This window comes from Poecile atricapillus, chromosome 3, assembly GCF_030490865.1.
Source record: "Poecile atricapillus isolate bPoeAtr1 chromosome 3, bPoeAtr1.hap1, whole genome shotgun sequence".
In the NCBI taxonomy this organism is placed as follows: Eukaryota; Metazoa; Chordata; class Aves; order Passeriformes; family Paridae; genus Poecile; species Poecile atricapillus.
In genome coordinates, this window is record NC_081251.1 from 31,589,851 (window position 1) to 31,608,727 (window position 18,877).

Sequence of the window (18,877 nt, forward strand, 5' to 3'; positions counted from 1 at the left end):
TAATTTGATATAGTATAAGACCAGTTTGGGAAGTTACTCCAAATTCTGAAGTAAGCAATAGTTTTTATAGTACTGTGTGATTTTCATAATCACTAGTGTTTTAAACAGATGAAGTCACAAAACGTCATACTGCTGGCACCAGTTATCTTTCCTGGCTTTCAGTCTAGCAAAGCTCAGTTGATGATTTGGCCTCCAGTATCTGGAAGTCGATAGAGGCAACCTGTTGCTATACTCAAGCCATATTTAGTCATCAGATGAAAACTAAACTAAATAGAAAGGAGATAAATGAAAACATGAGAATGGGCATTTCAGCTAACCAAAAATGCTACAATTTCAGCTCACTTTCTTGCCCTAAACATATATATTTAACGCAGCGAGAAAATATTTTTAAAATATTTTTAGGTATACACATAGCATGAGTCAAGCACTTCCTGATGACTAGAGGTAAGGAAGCTTGGCAAGATCAAAGTTTCATAACCTGGCACACAAAATTAGAAAAGCAAGCACAAATCTATGACAAGTGAAAGCAGATGAAGCAACAGGTAAAGATTTCACTAGCTATTTTGTCAACTCAAAAACTGTTTCATTCAAAATCATAAAGTGGCCATTTATGGGCTCTCTCTCCTCATTGCTTTCTCAGTTAACATGACATTGGAATATTTTAGGCCCAGTATTTTCAAGTTAAAAAAAAAAATTATTCACATTCATATGTACTAAATACCTACATACACATGTGTTAGGTTTGTTAAAAATAAGAATCTTATTCAATATGCTATTGACCTCCCAACACTGGTTCCCCGCCTACTCACTTTCTCTGGTTATATCTTCCTCTGCTCTGAATGATTTTAAATCATTACACTCCCATGCAATCTTTTCTCATCACAACTTCCTTTCCTTTCTTTCTTCCACTTTAATTTTATTCTTTCTCTTTCATTTGGCATGAACCAGGCTACAATTTCTCTTCAGATATGAACACTTGACAAATTCTTGACAAATCTCTTACAGTGGTTCAAAGAAGACCTATAGCTTCAGAGATCTTGTTTTACATGATCTATAGGTTCTTAAGTCAACTAAAAGTACTATCCAAAAACCAGATACAATCACCTGACAGTGACTTCTGCTTGGTTGTCTTCTATTTAAAAGAACAGTATTTCAGAAAGCAACATCACAATTTCAATCCTTTACCTTATGGAAGCTTCCATAAAAGATTTTCTTTACATCATCATTATCAAAAGTTACAGTTTGAACCTCTCCTCTTGTATCCTTGTTAAAGAATGACAGCACTTTGCTGGCAGCTGTAAAAAATAAAAATAACATATTTCATTTCATGTGTACTACTGAAACCACCATCCTAATGCACACTTATGGATAAAATCTAGTTTACTCTTTATTTGGGTAAACACAAATCGTAGAATCGTAAGTATGTAGACCAACTTTCCTTTGATTTTAGAGTTAATACCAAAGTTGAAATGTAGTTTAGATGAATTATTCTTAGTTGAACTATAGATGTACAAACTCTAAAAGAAATATCTTTAAACTAAAAATGTATAATCCTTTTTTCATGTAGAAATGCCTTTGGGTTTGGAAATATTTGGTAAGAACACATGCAAAGTAACATGTAACTTCTCTATGCAATAAGTATAATCATCCTTACGATCAAGCACAACTCCAACTTGTGGTTTGTAATCTCTGTCTGTAATCTGCCAAATTGCAAAAGGCTCATTGGGGGATTCTGGCAGAAGACGGAATAACAGAATGATAGTGTACGCCTGTGGCAATCCCTCTGGGTGAATCTCCCTGTTAAGACAATATGAAGACATTTTTTCACATGGAAGCACGTGACAAAAATACGATCACATTTGTTTGCTCTTTTTCAAAGAAAAGACACAAGAGTAACAGGGAAACCACAGTGTTTAGTGGAAAAGAGCATTTTAACTACTCTCTGAAATAGAAAACACCATTGTGATATAAAAACACTGTGATTTGTTAAGATTAACTCACAGCCTGTCTTCAGTTGGTGCCAGCACCACAGTTCAAGAGGACACCAGAATATGACCAAGAACTCTTGGGTATGTATTCTTGTGGTAAAATTCTGTATAAACTACACATGTTTTAAATTCCTTGATGATACGTACAGAAAAAAAGGACCACAACTTTATTAATTTTTTTCATCTGGCCTGCTTCATTTAGGCAACAGCATTTAACTATTGCTGCCCTTCAGGCACAGAAGCAGCGATGGAATATTTATTGTCTTCTTTCCAATTGGTGATGCATTTGAGCTCCAGCCCATTCTTTAGTAGCTCAGGTTTAAATTTTTGATTTTTGAACTGTTACACATTAAAAAAGCAGGGAGCCAAAAGTAAATGAAAACATGCATGAAACTCCAGAATTTTCTGTAGGGGAAAGGAGGGAATGCAGGATGAGAACTGTAAGAAAGGAGGTGATCACTGCCTCTCTTTAACCATTATAATAGAGCTCAGAAGGAGATTTAGTCACATGAACATAAACATAAGAACATTAAAATGAAGAGATGAGTTGCTTTGTATGTTAGACAAAACTTATGAACCCATACAATTAGGAACACTGCAATAAAAACCATATCACTAAGTCAACAACACCACACAGCACAGTGCAAGAATTCAAATTTTTAAGTAGATATAGCAACACAATTTATAACTGGGATAACAAGTTATTCCAGATATGGAAACAACTATGCCACTAGGATCAGTATGTGTTTAGTGCTTTGCTGACTCAGTCCAGAGTTTTATTTTCTGGATTCTCACAAAAGATAAGTGCCCAGAATACTCTGGCAAGTCTATTCCACCTCTTTAGCAGACATTAGACTACGTATAACAACATTTCTAAAAGAATGAAATAAATATGAAGCATATCTTTTTATTGTCTTTTCATCAACTTATCCCAAATGCAATATCTATCAATGCAAGAGAGTTGCAAATCTGGGATTATCTGTATTTCCCTAGAATGCAAAAAATCCATGCTGTCAGAGACCTATAATCCCTACAGGTATTAATGGCATGCCAATGAATTTAAAAATCCTTGAGTCCTCCTCTTTTAAAGCTGTGATCTCAGAAGGCTAGCAAAAATAAATTATTTCTTCATAAACCTCAGCTTCTGATTTTCTGATCTGATCTTTACCCAACCTGGCAGGATTGCAGACAATTTCAAAGGCTTTTATGAAAGAAAACTAAATTTTCCTAAATATAATAGGAACAATGGGCTATTTTTAGGCATCTCCTCTGAACGGGAATAACCTTTTTTAAAACTTACAGAAATAGATGAGAAAGAAATAAATGTAAAAAACCATAAAAAAACACAAAGCAAAAAAAAAAAACCAAAACCAAAACCAAAAACAACAAAAAACATGCCAAAAAATCCCCCAAAAAAATAAAGAGGGAGAAAAGTACGGTTCCACTTTTAGTAAAACTGCTAACTGAGTCCTTTTTTTCTTTGGGAAAAAAATGTTGGCAAGAATGACCATTGTATTATCCATCCATAACCAAGCACTAAGACCACAGGCCCTTGAAAACTCAGCTCCATTTGCCAAATAAGGCAAATCAAGTAGAAGAGAAACTACCCTAAATCAATGGCATCAATATGCTGCCTACTGCAGTGAGAATGATGCTTCTGGAAAAAGTGATGCTAATCCCTCCATATTGAAACGATTTGTCCAGCAACATGGAATTCATTGTATTAAGGAGATTGTTTTTCAACTGCCTAAGTATAAACTGTGGATTATATGCAACATGAATGGTTAAGCATAATCTCAAAGAAAAATAAACAACTAGATTAATAGTGAACTATGATTGCAGTGGAAGAAATTGATTAGTATTTAATGAAAACAATGATAGATGCTCTTCAGAGTGTCAAGATCTCTTGAAGCTCAGTAAAAAGAACGTTAAGTTAATGTGTCTTCCACAACACACAAATGCTATCTATAAACTCTGTTAGTCCTTCATCACCTGATCACCCTAAATAGAAGTCTTTAGGTTTACTTACCGTATTGGCTGGCTGACAAAGGCGTTTTTGTGGAGTCTATATGCTACGTAGCTTGGGAAAGAGCCCGATTCCAGTGAAACTCCTTGTACAGAAGCAAAATGCTTCTCTGTTAGATTATATGATTCCAGCATCTTGAAACCTTTAAGTCCAAAAAAGAAAATAAAATATAAGAAACACTATAGAGTTTTAAAACAGACAAATGAACCTATGCCAAAATATTAGACAATTACTTACCAGGTGAAGTGTATCCCTCCAAGTAAATAAGGGGACAAGCTGAAAGACATGAAACAATATATAATTCAAAACTATTAAGCCTAACAGGATATGAACATATGTAAACTTCAGAAAGTGTTATTACCAAGAAGGATAAGCTATTATTAATTATGAGACAGTCTTTGTTACTTTTGTCATATTGTGTCCTGAACTCTGGTAGATGTCAAAATCTGTACTCATCACTTTTAGTAGGGTATTTCTACTGTGACAAATTGTATGGAATGACAAATGAACCCCAAATATTTTAAGAGTATCATTCATAGGAAGAAAGGAGGACAATGACACAGTCTTTCCATGAATATTTAAGGCATGAGTCAAGCTGCATAATAGTTGTCAGATTCTCAAGAAATAACTGCAAATTTATGTGGCTCCTCAGGAGCCAGCAGATGAGGCAGATAGGGAACATGCAGTGGCACATGACAGGCCTGAGAATTTCTTATTTTTGCCATAGAAGGATTTCACTTGAATAAACAACTGAGCTTTACTTAGACAATTTTAAAACAGCACCACACACTACAGCTATACATCTTTAGCACCATTCACCTATTTCAGCAGTAAATAAGTTTACAGTTTACATTAGGCATCATTCTACTTCTTAACATTGTGACTGTTACTGTTTTATTCTTCTACCAGTACTTTTGAAATGCAAGATTAGATTACATAAAATACTTCAAAATTTTAAAAAGTGACTTGCTCCCTTGAACTATATCCAGTTATTCTGAAAGCTAACTTTTTATTATGAACATATCTTCTGGTGCAGCTTAAATAGGATGGCAAATTATATTTGTTTTGTGTGGCAAAACTTTGGTAATGGGGGAGCTACAAGGGTGATTTCTGTGGGAAGCTGCCAGACACTTCCCCTGTGTCCAACAGAGTCAGTTCCATCTGGTTCCAAGCCAGACCTGCCACTGGCCAAGGCTGAGCCCAGCAGTGGTGGTAGTGACTGGGGGATAGCACATTTAACAAGGGGCGGTGGCTGGGGTTGGGAGCTGTGTGTGTTGGAACAGCACAACAGCCTGCAGCTGGAGAGAGGAATGAGAATATGTGAGAGAAACCACTCTGTCAGGCACCGGAGCAGAGATTCCACTGTGTTCCTGGTCTTCCTGTGGTGACGACTATGGTGAGGCAGGCTGTCACTCTGCAGACTGTAGAAGTCCACAGAGGAGCAGATACCTGCCTGCAGCCCCTGGAGGACCCTATGGCAGGGCAGGTCTGAAGGAGACTGTGACACTGTCGGAAGCCTACTGGAGCAGGTTCCTGGCAGGACCTCTGGCACCACAGAGGGAGAAGCCCATGCTAGAATAGGTTTGCTGGCAGGACTTGTTGACCTCATGAGAGATCCACAATGGAGCAGGCTGTGCCTGAAGGACTGCACCATGTGGAAGTGCCCTAACGAGGTTCAACAAGGCCAAGTGTAAGGACCTGCACATGGAGAGTAATTACCCCAAATTCAGGTTGGGAGCTGACCTACTAGACAGTAGTTCTGCTGAAAAGGACATTGGAGCTTTGGTGGATAACAGGCTGACTATGAGCTGGCAGTGCCCTTGCAGCCAGAGAGGCCAATAGTATCCTGAGGTGCATCAGGAGGAGTGGACAGCAGACCCACTGCTCTACCCTAGTGAGGCCACATCTGGAGTGCCATGTCCAGTTCTGGGCTCCTCAGTACAAAAAAGACTAGGAGCTACTGAAAAAGTCCAGCACCAGGGTATGAAGATGAGGGGTCTGGAGCAGCTATCTTATGAGGAGAGACTGAAGAAGGTGATGCTGTTTCGTCTAGAGAACTCTGAGGGGGGATCTCATTAATACATACAAATATCTCAAAAGTAGGTGTCAAGAGGACTGTGCCAGACTCTTTTCAGGTGTTCTCAGCAACAGAAAAAGGAGCAAAGGCCACAAACTAAAACATGAGAAGCTTCATCTCAATATGAGGAAGAACTTTCTTATGTTTAGGGTGGCAGAGCAGTGGAACAAGCTGCTCAGGGAGGTTGTGGAGTCTCCCTCTCTGTAGAAATTCAATACCCACCTGGATGCATTCCTACATAACCTGCTCTAGGTGACCAGAGGTACTGGACTGGATGATCTCCAGAGGTCCCTTCCAACCCTAACAAGATGATTCTATGATTCTCTGATCTACACTGGAGCAGTTAATGAAGAACTGCACCCCATGTTGAGAAGTTTGTGGAGGACTGTCTTCCATGGTAGGGACCTTCACTGGACCAGAGGAAGAGTTTGAGGACTACTCCCCCAGGGAGGAAGGAGCAGCAGAGACATGTGATGAACTGACCACAGCCTCATTCTTGTACTCCTGTGGTGCCCAGGGTGAGGAGAGAGAGAAAATTTGGAGTAAAGGTAACTCCAGGAAGAAGGGAGGGGTGAGGGAAAGTATTTAGTATCTGGTTTTATTTCTCCTTATCTTACTCTGATTTCATTGATTATAAAATTAAATTTTCCCCACATTGAGTCTGTTTTGCCCATGACAGTTACTGCTCAGTGATTTCTTCATGCCTTTATCTCAATCCACGAGCATTTCATTGTATTTTCTCTTCCCTGTTCAGCTGAGAAGGGGAGCAATAGAGCAGCTTTGGTGGGCACCCAGCATCCAGCCAAGGTCAGCCCACCACTCACTCACAGCACTATATAATCAAATATACTAATTTGGGAAAAGGGAAACCAATGTCTTCTACTCACTTGAGGTAGCTGTCTCACACACAAAGGTGACGAGGTTATCTTGAATCTTTTCAAAGGCATCAAAGTCATCAACAATAAATACGTGACGCTCACTGGGCTTGCTGGCAATCTTGGCCAGTTCATTGTAATCTACATCAGCCACACCAACCACAAAGACACTGAAGCCTGTAAAAATCACACTTGTTACTTGAAATGCAGTAAATATACATTAACATTTTTCATGTCAATATTGCACAAACCATTCACTTGTGAGGAGCTACCTATGAGCACACATTCCAGATGTCTTTTCACTCTGTCAAAGCTCAGAAGGCTTTCTCATATTTTTTTCAAAACCTTCTCCTCTTTCATTTTTTTTTGGGGAGGGAATTATCCAATCTCATGCAGTCTTGGCTATACAGCCCCCTCACTCTTTAATACAAAACGTACCATTCTCTCAACTCTACAGTATATTAATTCTGTTCTGCAGCCAAAAACTTAACAGACCATTAGTTATCCAGTTGTCTATCTGGTTCCGTCTCTTGTATTTTATGCCTCTCAGTTTCTCTTAGAGTGGTATTCACCTCACAAACTTCCTCTTTCCAAGTTGTCTAGTTTTTCTCTATAATCATCAGATATAACAGAGCAGATTCAGAAAGCAATCCATCTTAGCTCCCTAACATGCTGACCTCAGGATAGGAAAAGTCATTGTCTATAGATGCCGATCTGTTGCTCTCTTCACCAGTCACAAAAGACCTTAAACTAGACATTTAGTTGTCAGATGTCTTAAGCCAAATGAGAAGGACCAGACCATAGAAGTCAATCACATCACTGGGTATAAATTTCATTGAAGAGAAACTGCACAGACATTGGAAAAGCCAGTTGGAGGCTGAAACTGGAATTGACATTTATTCCAAATGATAAAAGTACCTTTATTTTTTTCTTTTTAAAGAAGGTAATTATTCCCCTGTTACCAATTCTGATGAAACTCTGACTGAAATACACTGTCCAGCTTTGATTATGCTTTGATATGTGTAGAAAACAAAGCAAGTAGAGAGGAAACTAAAAATGATAAGGGGTTTTGAAAACACGATCAACATCAGATTGAAGGAAACAGCTTTGTTTAGTCTAGAAAAGAGAAGATAGAAAGAGGAGATGACAACAGGTTTCAAATAAGAAGGCCCATTACAGTGGACAGTGATCAACTTCTTTCCTGGTTAACTCGGTAAATGAAGACAACAATCTCACTGGCGTGAAGAAAGACTCAGGTAAAATGCAAGAATAAGGTCTCCTAAGGGCAGTTAAGCACTGAAGCATATTTTCCAGGGAGACTGAGAAACCATCTAGACAGACCTAATTCTTCCAGATTAAAGAGACAAAGACGACCACTTGTGCTTTACATGCATGATTCCCATAAGGATGTGTAACATCTCCCTGCTGAGAGATCAGGACTAGGTGGTTCATGCACTGAAACACAAAATGTTGAGTGCTGGGACAGGAACAGATAACTACGCACACATAACCCACAATCATCAAATCTTACGAGGAGGTGCAGTGCTTCTTAGCTCAAAAGGCAACAGAGGAGTCCATTCAGACCCAGTTCCTTCAAAAACAATTACTCTAACTGGAGATCCACTGGTTTATACAAGATAAAACATAAACTTCAGCAAACCTGGCCCATTAAATCTAGTGCTAGTATGAAGTACACTTCTCAAAAATTTCTGGGGTCCACACATCAAAAAGAGGAAGAAATAACCAAATGCCACATCTTTGAAATTATATGCATGAGGAATTACTTGAAATCTTTGGGAAACCACATCCTTCCCCAGAGGGAAGGCTTAAGAAAGAAAATGTAAATCTAGGTCCAGAGAGCATAAATTCTTTGAACAGTTTTGAGGTTTTCCCAAATACTCAGAATGTATTTCTGAGTCTGTAAAGGATGAGTAAATTATTCCCAGATAATTGAAGCAATACAGAAAAGAAACAGCCAGGTGTGCTGTGAATTGCTTACCAGAGTGCTGTATGACTGTTGCTGCCTTCCTCACCTCATCCTGAGACCGACCATCGGTGACAACAACAAGTACCTTGGGAACACCTCGTCTCATGCCACTCTCCCAAGTCAAAACCTTTTCTTTAATAAATGTTAGGGCTTTGCCTGCAAAGTGTAAAATAAACAAGGAATCATCATTTTTATCCACAAGAGAAGAATTCTTTTACTTTGTAAGGGCAACAGCCACAAAGCAAAAACACAACATATAAACCTACTTCTTCAGTCATGCAATATTAGGATAATTATGCAGTTTCTGAAAATATTTTATCTTAAATAAATAGAATTACAGCACAGAATTACCAGTCCTTGTGTTTCCTCCTCTGTACTGAATATTTTGAAGAGCTCCCAGGGCCTGGGCTTTGTCATCAAATGTATTCAGTTTAAATTCAGATTTTGCTTCATCACTGTACTGCACAAACGAAACCTGAAATGGAATATAACACAGAGTTGAGTCTCATACCTCTACATTCAGGCCAACTCTCTCCATTGAAATATGTAAATTTGTATATTAATAAGTCTTAAATAATCAAAAATTATTTTTCAAATAAATCTGATTATGCACACGCATTTATATATTTATATATAGACATCATATCCATATGCACACATCTTTTCTTTTTTTCCTTCTTTCTTTCTTTCCTTCTTTCTTTCCTTCTTTCCTTTTCTTTCTTTCTTTCTCTTCTGTGAATAAAATCTAATATGGACTTAAATGCATATAAACAAATTCTTGCCATTACTATGATGGGGTGTATATGCATATTCCCTACTTCTGAGCAGATGTACAGTATCTACTCAACTTCTTCCAGTTGCTTTTTGTTTAGGAATAAAAAAGAATTTGTCAATAGAATGTCAATAAATGTACACTCTCTTGCCTTAAAAAATGAAATACTGTCACTAAAAATTTATTCCTAAATAATCTTTAAATATTTTTTTTATTTTGCTCCTTTTAATAATCTGTATCATTGAAATATTATAGCATGCTATTTTAATACAGAATATAAATATTTCTGTATGTATATATTCACATTTTTGTAGTAAATCCCCTTTTTAAAATTATTAATTTTCAATTAAAAACCCAAGATTGTTGCATCTCAAGTGGTATGTGACTTCATTATTTTACTAAACATTAGTGTTTATATATGTCTGTCACCTATATTGTCTTCTCTACTTCCATAGATATTAGCAAGGAAAATATATGAAACAAAAAACAAGTGAAAAGGAAAACTACCCAGTATAGATTAGAGCTAAAAAGGATAAAGAGTGTCTGACACAGAGTGACTTTAAGGACTATCTTTTCCTTTAAAAGTCTAGAGAGTTAAAGATTGGGAATCAAATGACTAAAAATATGCCTAGAAGATGAAAAGCAGACTTTTAGTAAGACCTTTAACCTCCTGTCAGCCTTCTAACCAAAGAAAACGCATTGCACCTGCAGCTCTCTACAGCACTCCAGAAATACAATGTAAGAAACTCTCTCAGACGTCATGTCATTCATTTCATTTAGTGAAAGAGAAGTGCTTATGGGAACCTAGACATTGATTTCATCCAGATTCCTACTAGTAGAAGAAAACTGATAATGGTGCAATGCCTATGGTAATAAGCCTGACAGGAAGTTCCTTTGACATAACTATGAGCCCAGAACCCCTGAAAGCCTATCCCTTGTTAGCTATTACTGTTTACTCTCTCAAAATACACTAATTCGTGAAAAGGACCTTTTCATACTTTCACTGTGCCCACTGTGGAGCAGACCCATGTTACCACAGCACGCAAAGGCTTCTGCAAGTGCCTTTTTCAAAGGCATTCTGGTATTTAGTGCAGTGGTATTCTAGGGAGCTCGGCAATGACAAGCCAGCTAGGCCTTGCATGCACAAGACTCATCTTTTACACTGACTATTTAAAATGTAGACTTCAATCAAGTCAGAATGTCCCTAAAATATATTTCTGATATGACAGAGACAAAATCTAGGATACAAGAACAAAGCAGTATGCCACTTGTTGATGCTGTATACAATAAACAAAAATATAAAACTGACCATACATCACACCAGTTTCTCTACCTGGAGGATTCCTACAAACCCTAACTTTTGTATTTCAGAATATTAACATCTCAGAATAGACTAGATTTAGACTGTATTTATAAAATGACAAATATATTTAATAAATAATAGGCATGCACACCCATATACATGTGTTTTACAACAATATAATACAAAAAATGGCAGCATTCTGAAAGAAAGTAACAATTCAGTTAATCTTCACTTTCCCTCCAAAATGTACCCAATGCGAATAGTAAACTGACCTGAATTCCAGCAGGATTGATTAAATCAAAGGCTCCTACTGTACTAAAAACAAATTTCACTACTTTGTTGAAATTGTCATCACCAATACTCCAGGAAGCATCAGTCAAGAATACTATGTCTGCTTTGGCACCTCTGCATACTGAAAGTCCAAGAAAAGGAACCCTTAAAATACATTAACCATATCACCATGCAATAAATATTGCTTCAAAATTTGAAAATTCAAGAATGACAAATATTCAGCAAATGTCTACTACCACACATTCAACCTGGCAGATGACTAATGCTCTACACAAAAACATTAATTTAAATATATCAAAGAAAACTTCAAGACATGTGAAAGAGTTCAAGAATAAAATGTAAATGTTATAAATTACTTTTTTTTTCTGATCAGCTACCATAAAACATGAATTGTCTGCTGAGAGCAGATAATCTCATAGACTTTCTGTAGAGCTATAGAATACATTTCATCTTGCTGTTCTAAACTAGGAAATGCTGAAGTCTAGTAAAGCTCTAGAACAAAGGGATGGCATTAGGAAAGGTCTGAATCTTCATTTCTGTTTTAAATCCACTTAAAGTTATAGAAAATGGAGGCAAAATATAAAGCAGTACAGGAACTACACAAAAATATTGAATAATTCTAGAAATAAACATACCATCCCGAGCTGGAGGGATTGTGGGAGGTGGAGGAGGTGTAGGTGGTGGAGTTGGTGCCTCTGTAGGTTTGAGGACTGAAAAGAAATAATAATTTTATTCTACAGCTGAAACAAGGAAAACTCTATAGCTAAACCTTAAAGTTCACAGTTCCTGTTACCTACCTGTATGCTCCCTCATAGAGACTGGAGGTCCCTCAAGGTTTGGGGTCTGAACAAAGACAGTAGCATTGTATTCTGTGTCTGGTGAGAGGCCAGTAAAACAGTGACTCGTTTCTGACCCACGTATTGTGATTTCCTGTCCTCTGGAACCTGTCAAAAAAAGCCCAACAGAAAGTTAGAACCTATTACTTCCCTTCTAATGTATGTATACATTAGTATAGAAATGAAGAAGCTTCTTTAAAAGAGGTTGGAGCCAATGGGACAGCACTCTTATTCCTGTCCCATAACACCCTTTCAAGAGCAAAATTATGAGGTGATTATGAACCTGGAGCACACCAGAAAGTACAATTGCAGCCTACATGTGAAACCAGGCAACTGGTAGATGTAGGTTCATTTGACAATAAGCAATACTCCCTCTTTGCAGCTTTTCCACAACTCAAGAAAAACAGGTTAAGTTCAGAGCTTTAAAACTCACCCAGATGTATCATTATGGTTGGTGCTTGCCACCAATCCAAATAAGTAGTGCTATCACTGATATGAGACAATTATGTTTCCAGAAAAATGCAAAAAACAGAACACACTTACCATCAGTTGGATTTAGCTTCAGTCGGTAGGAAGTTGCTGACCGATGAGGTGACCACCGGATACAGAGAGTATCCCAACCCACTTTGTAACTTGTTAGGTCAGTGACATTCAAATATACTGTGAAAGGAAGAAAGAGAGAAATTGTTCTTCAGAAAATTGTGTATGTAATAGGTAAAGAACACCAAAATTATATTAGCAGTGCTGATTTGGAACTTGATTTTTAAAAATACTTGCAGAAATAAAGAGCAATTCTAGACAATTCTCTTTATTTTACATCCTACAGATCCCCACCTAGCTATTTACAAAGGCCCCAGATCCCATACTGGGTAACAACCCACTCTATGAGTTTTCACATGAAGTTGATTTCTTTACAAAATAAGAAACCTCTAAAAATAAAACTCTGACTCAAATATATAGCACTATGAAAAGAATGTACTGAATCAAGATGCTTGATTCATCATAACTGAAGAAATTTCTAGAAGTTTATTAGCTGAGGCCATCATCAAAATCACTGGACATTTCTATGAGGTAAAAGCAGAGTTTCAAAAACCCTAGACCTGATGAGTAACACAGATTCTGTAGTACCCTGGAGACAGGTAAAGGTTGACTCCACACATAGCTTAACAAAATTTTAGGAAATAGACTAGAAAATTTTATTTCATCAAGTCATTACTCTAAAATATATCTTCATTATTCTTTCCAAGATTAGTGTTTTTAAGATCTACATCATGGACAGATGACAAGTATTCTCCACAAGAGGATGCTCAGGCTTCCTAGCAACCAGCCATCAAAATCTTCTCTTCAGCATATGTATCTAACATGTCTACAACAAAATTATTCTGACTTACATGTAGTGCCTTGATCTGTCAAAGGTATGCTCATTCCAGAATCATACTGAGCATAAACATTCACATCATAAGTAGTACTGGGAGACAGATTATGCAAAGTGTAGGAAGTCACTTCTCCCACAAAAAACTCCCTGGGCTCATTTGAACCTTGAATAAAGGAATCATTAAGAAAAGAGAAAGAAAGAATCATGATTACATGAGCTACAGAACTATTCTATCTCTTACACGTCATTAAATGTTAACCTCATCTTCTCTAAAACAAAGCTTATTGATTTCTTAAATTTTAGCATATTACAATGTTGCAAACAGAACATACACATTAATTTTGCAAACTATTGTACAATGTTTGTGTTCAGCTTCTAGAAAGATATGTATATTGTTTGAAGGCCACATAAAAGTTCTGCAGGCCATTAGTACCCAAATACCTGTCCAATGTCATCTCATGTACACCAATACATAGCCTCAGAAGGACAAGAGGCATTAAAGAGGTTAAAAACAAAACAGGTCACTGTATAAAGTTTTAAGTATACAATTCAATCCCTGTAATTGAATGTACAAAACTGCGCTTTATAGTTTGTGTTTATTATAGAATACTGATCATAAGACTGAAGTTTTCATGAAAATTGGTAAACAGAGGAAATAAATAGATCTTTTAACACAAAATGATACATATGATTTCTACGCTGGTCTGCCATTAGTTACTCACTGTTCTAAAAGTGATATACTCAGAATGAACAAGTTTTCTTACCCACAGGTTTGTATACAATTTTATAGCCAAGAACAGGGGATGGTGAAGGATCCCAGGAAACTCTGAAACGTGTATACCATTCATCAGTTATATACATATTTTGAGGAGGAAGAAGGCCAACTGAAAAGAAAGAAAAAAACCCCATTATAATTAGGCTAGTAATTGCTTTTCAATCTTTAGACATGTAGATTATTACTCTGCAAGGTAACAATCACATCAAGGACTTAATTAACTTAAGAAACCTTAACAATGTTGAAGTGCTCAAGGAATATGACTTAAATTTAAAAAAGAACAAACAATATGAAAACTATAATTACCAGTTCTGCCATTTCCAGTCAGTTGTCCACCATCTCCATCTTCGTACACAGCAACAACAGTAATTTTATATGGCGTATCTGATTGTAGTGGTTGTAGTATCACGTTATTCCTTATGCCAGGGACTGTTGTCTAGAACACAAAAGGAACAGAGGTAAACACACTCAACTAGAAACAAAAATTTGTTCTGATATTTGGCACACACTGTTTTATGTCCACCATAGGAAAAAGTCATTCAGGATACCTTAAGGATTGTAACCTATAAACAATTACCAGTATTTGTTATTCTGAATTATAAAACCCTGTGGACATCACAAAAACATAAATCAAATTGACTCTGCAGTCCCAACCCTCCATCATACTGAAATGCTGCAGTTCTTCACCAAGACTGCAGTACTCCTCCCTCACAGAAATATAAAAGTCATAATGATGTGTTTGTTTTCTTGGCAGAAATAAGTTATTCTGAGACGGAAGCTCTAAATATATTGATATATAAAAATTTCCCTATATATGTATCTGTCAGTCTCAACTTCCTTATGTAGCCATGTATTATTGCTCCCTTCTAATGAAAATGTAGGTATAATCCCAAAAGTGATCCTGCTCCATAAGGAAGACATAAATCATTGAAACGAAGGGAAGTAACTTGAGGTATCTATCTCAAAAGCATATGCCAGTCAGCACTTGCTATGAATACTTAATTAAAATTTTCAGTTGTTTGAGACTTGTTGTTTTTATGGATTGTACAATCTTTTCTGCAAAAAAGATATGTGTGTTGACAAGATGTATGTACTGATTAATGAGTCCAGTAGTGAATTTTCAAACAGTGAATTTTCAGCATGTGCTATACAGTAATACAAAAGCAATAATAATGTCATTTTTGCTGGTGGCAGTTGGCAGGAATTCTGCCACTGTCCCCTATAGGATCTGAGCATTGCTTTGCTATAAATATTCTGTGCATTTTATAAGCTTCAGAATAATCTGTGCTATCATTAAGGTGCAGGAAATGAAACACACAATTCATACTGAAACACAGAACAGTGGATTAGATGCTGAATCAAAGTAATCATTGTTGTCTTATTAGACTCTGTCAACTCTCTTCAATTTATAAAATGCAGACATATGTTTATTCTGTATCATAGCATACTGACTTTTTAATGAATACAGTATGAAGTAATAGATGGCTATTCAATGTACCGCATTTTAACAAAATGCCAGGAAGCAGATTCTATTCAGAATCTTCTGATTAATGCATGACTCACACACTTAACATTATTTCACACATATATTTGTTCACGAAACCATATATTTCCTGTAGCTTCACGGAAAAAAAAACCTGTTTTATACAAACCATGGCTTCCTGACATTGACAACAATGACCAGAAAACCCACAGAGCCTGCACAGAGTGCTACTTGTGGAACACGCGTCTTGTTTTTCTGTGCCTATAGAATCATCTGAGAACACCTCAGTGCTTACTAAGGAATTACAGAACTTACGTATTCATCAATAGGGTCCCCCACAGTGGGTGAATAAATGATTCTGTACTGCTGGACTGGCCCGTCAGCATGGTCCCATTGGACAGAAAGGCTGTTTGTAGTCTCATCAAATACTCTCACATTCCTTGGACCACTGCGAGGCACTGAAGAATGAAAATACAGAAGGTTGTATGGGGCAGGATACCTCTAGATCAGTTTCACCCTCACCAATTCAAATGTTGCCCTCAAGCCAAAGTCAAGGGCCCTTCCTAAAACCCTGAATAAATAAATACATTGGGGAGATTAAGTCAAAGATCATGCAGCAGTGCCTGATGATCTTAAATAGAAAGAGCCCAACTGGAGGAACTAGAGCAGTATGGAAGGGAGAGAATATCCAGATATGCAAAGTGAGCATCTACATGCATTCTGCTTCCCAAATTCCTGCAGACAAGTATAACTATAGCCTGTCACATCTTCAACTTTTAGATGAATATGGGGATTTTACAGGGAAAACATAGAAGAAGAAAATTATTGTTGTTGACAGGTTCTGTGCATGTTATTTCTGGTATGAAGGACAAAGCATAAGCCAGACAAGATCCTATGAGATAAGTTGTAACAAGAAGATATTGTTGTTTAGGTGTCTGCAACAAAATAACAAACAGCTGGAGAGGCCAACACATTTACCATGTCAGAAACCAAATATGAAGCCCTTTTTTCTCTGTTGATAACTAATTCTAGCCATCTTAAACAGCTATTTTTTAAAAAAAAGATAAATTTTGATTCACCTGAAATTTGATTTTTGAGGTTTTTTTTAAACAGCCTTTAAACTCTAACACATTCAAATTAAGCTTATTTCCCAATTGAAAATTACATTGCTAATTGTTCAAGTACCACAACTGACAGACAGCATAGTAAAAGTTTCCTGCCACTGATGCCTATAATTGCTGCAGGCATAATTCAGATGCATTGATTCAGAGTTGCACTAAATAGCTTACATTATTTGTAACTGTAATCAATTTTGTAAGTTCTTCAGACACCAATTTTGACATATATTTCACAACAAAAGTACTGACTGTCTTACATGTTCTTCCCTGTGTTTGGCTTGGATTTCCCTCTCCATCTGCATACAGAGCTATAACATTTATTGAGTAAGCAGTGTCAGGAGTCAAGCGCTCTAGAATCACATCACGAGTGTTGCCGGGCACCACAATCTAAAACAGAAACAAAAACCACCCATATAAATAAAGTTTCAGCTTATACCATCCCTTTTTAGAAAACAATATGAATGAAATAGAGAAAAATTAGAAACATGACCATGCTGCTCACTATCTAAGAAAAAGAACACAAGTTTAAAATAAACATGCAATATTGATAAAAATTAAATAGCCATGTAAAAAAACCAAAAGAGTATAAGGAGCTCTCATTCTGCAAATACAGCTGTTATTTCTAACATTTTACATTAAAATAGTTCAGAAAAAATAGAAGAAACATTCACAAACAGGAACTAAAAAAGTAAATTCTGTCACAGTTTACTATTTATAAAGGACATCAAAGTCCTTACAATTCCTTACATAAAAACACGTACACCTATATGGGTGTACATTTTGTGTGAGTACCTTCATGGTTGAAACTTTAAAACTGCTCTTATTTCTACAGAAATCCAAGAATTCTTACTTCATACTTGGAGGGCACTTTTTTACCCATATCCAGACTTCACTGCTCACCAACCTCCACTAAAGAGTAATGGTGTGGGGTAAGCAGATGGTTTGGCAGTAAAAGCACATAAACCTGGCATCGAGTTTCATAATTTCACAATTCCTAATAAATATTTGCTGTCTCCAACTCTCCTAAAAATATATATATATTTTAACTCATCTTTACCAGCAATATGATAAAGGATACTCAATTCTCAATACAGAGTTTTAAATATTTCTTACATTTTATCAAATAAGCCTTTATTAACAATGGACTAGACTCCTATAAATGCTGTGCTTTCAGCAGAGGCTCTCCTGGGCAGACAGTTGGTCTGACTTTACTATTATTTTTTACACTCATTGAAGGAAGCAATATTCTCTACACACATTTGACTAATAGTATAAAAGCTAAATTACTTACAGATTCTGATGGCCTTGGGCCAGACAGTGGAGCATAATTAATTCTATACTGCTGTACTGGACCTGGAGCAGGTTCCCAACGGACATTCATGCTGTTTGGTGTGGGATTGTAAACTTGAATGTTTCTTGGTGTTCCTCTCTCCACTAGATTAAGGATAATTTAAATATAGTTTTAAAAAGTTGCTTGTGTAAATTCTATTTGTACATGAATTTACAACAGTGGTCAAAAGATGAAAAGCACCTCAGCCCAAGATAAATACGTTGCTTTTGTTAGCCCAAAATTTACAAAGTTAAGAATCTCCATGTTCAGTATTTCCAGACTTCCATATCAGGCAGCAAAGTACGTGCTTATACTGAAAATTGAAAGTATGATCATAACACTTTGTTATCCCATTGTTGATCAGATAAGTATGACAAATAACCACAAACTACATATTTTGGGTCAGGCTAAACATTCGTAGCTCCAACTTCCGGGAAAATTTTAAATACACTGTATGGACATTAGCACAGATTAACACCAATATTCACTGTTTGTTCATGAATATTTCTACTAGCACTACAACTGAAAATTGACTATTCTGTGAAGCAAACACTAAGTGTGCTGCACAACTTTGGAGCTGAGATTGCCCGAGATAAGCAGACTGAAAGCCTCCACACAAATAAGCAAAGGAAACAGAATTA

General features: G+C 36.7%; 1 protein-coding gene across 1 annotated transcript in view; it reads right to left on the reverse strand.

Moving 5' to 3' along the window:
• COL12A1 (collagen type XII alpha 1 chain) overlaps window positions 1-18,877 on the reverse strand; it is a 100,246-nt gene that overhangs the window by 25,202 nt on the left and 56,167 nt on the right. Inside the window, exons 35-51 of the mRNA XM_058835058.1 lie at window positions 18,198-18,340; window positions 17,164-17,293; window positions 16,104-16,246; window positions 14,612-14,741; window positions 14,295-14,414; window positions 13,547-13,693; window positions 12,699-12,815; window positions 12,117-12,263; window positions 11,955-12,029; window positions 11,301-11,440; window positions 9,305-9,428; window positions 8,966-9,109; window positions 6,979-7,143; window positions 4,252-4,290; window positions 4,018-4,156; window positions 1,655-1,797; window positions 1,186-1,295 (exon numbers count right to left, since the gene is read on the reverse strand). Of these exons, the coding sequence (XP_058691041.1) occupies window positions 1,186-1,295; window positions 1,655-1,797; window positions 4,018-4,156; window positions 4,252-4,290; window positions 6,979-7,143; window positions 8,966-9,109; window positions 9,305-9,428; window positions 11,301-11,440; window positions 11,955-12,029; window positions 12,117-12,263; window positions 12,699-12,815; window positions 13,547-13,693; window positions 14,295-14,414; window positions 14,612-14,741; window positions 16,104-16,246; window positions 17,164-17,293; window positions 18,198-18,340 (2,156 nt within the window). The remainder of the gene's footprint in view (window positions 1-1,185; window positions 1,296-1,654; window positions 1,798-4,017; window positions 4,157-4,251; window positions 4,291-6,978; window positions 7,144-8,965; window positions 9,110-9,304; window positions 9,429-11,300; window positions 11,441-11,954; window positions 12,030-12,116; window positions 12,264-12,698; window positions 12,816-13,546; window positions 13,694-14,294; window positions 14,415-14,611; window positions 14,742-16,103; window positions 16,247-17,163; window positions 17,294-18,197; window positions 18,341-18,877) is intronic.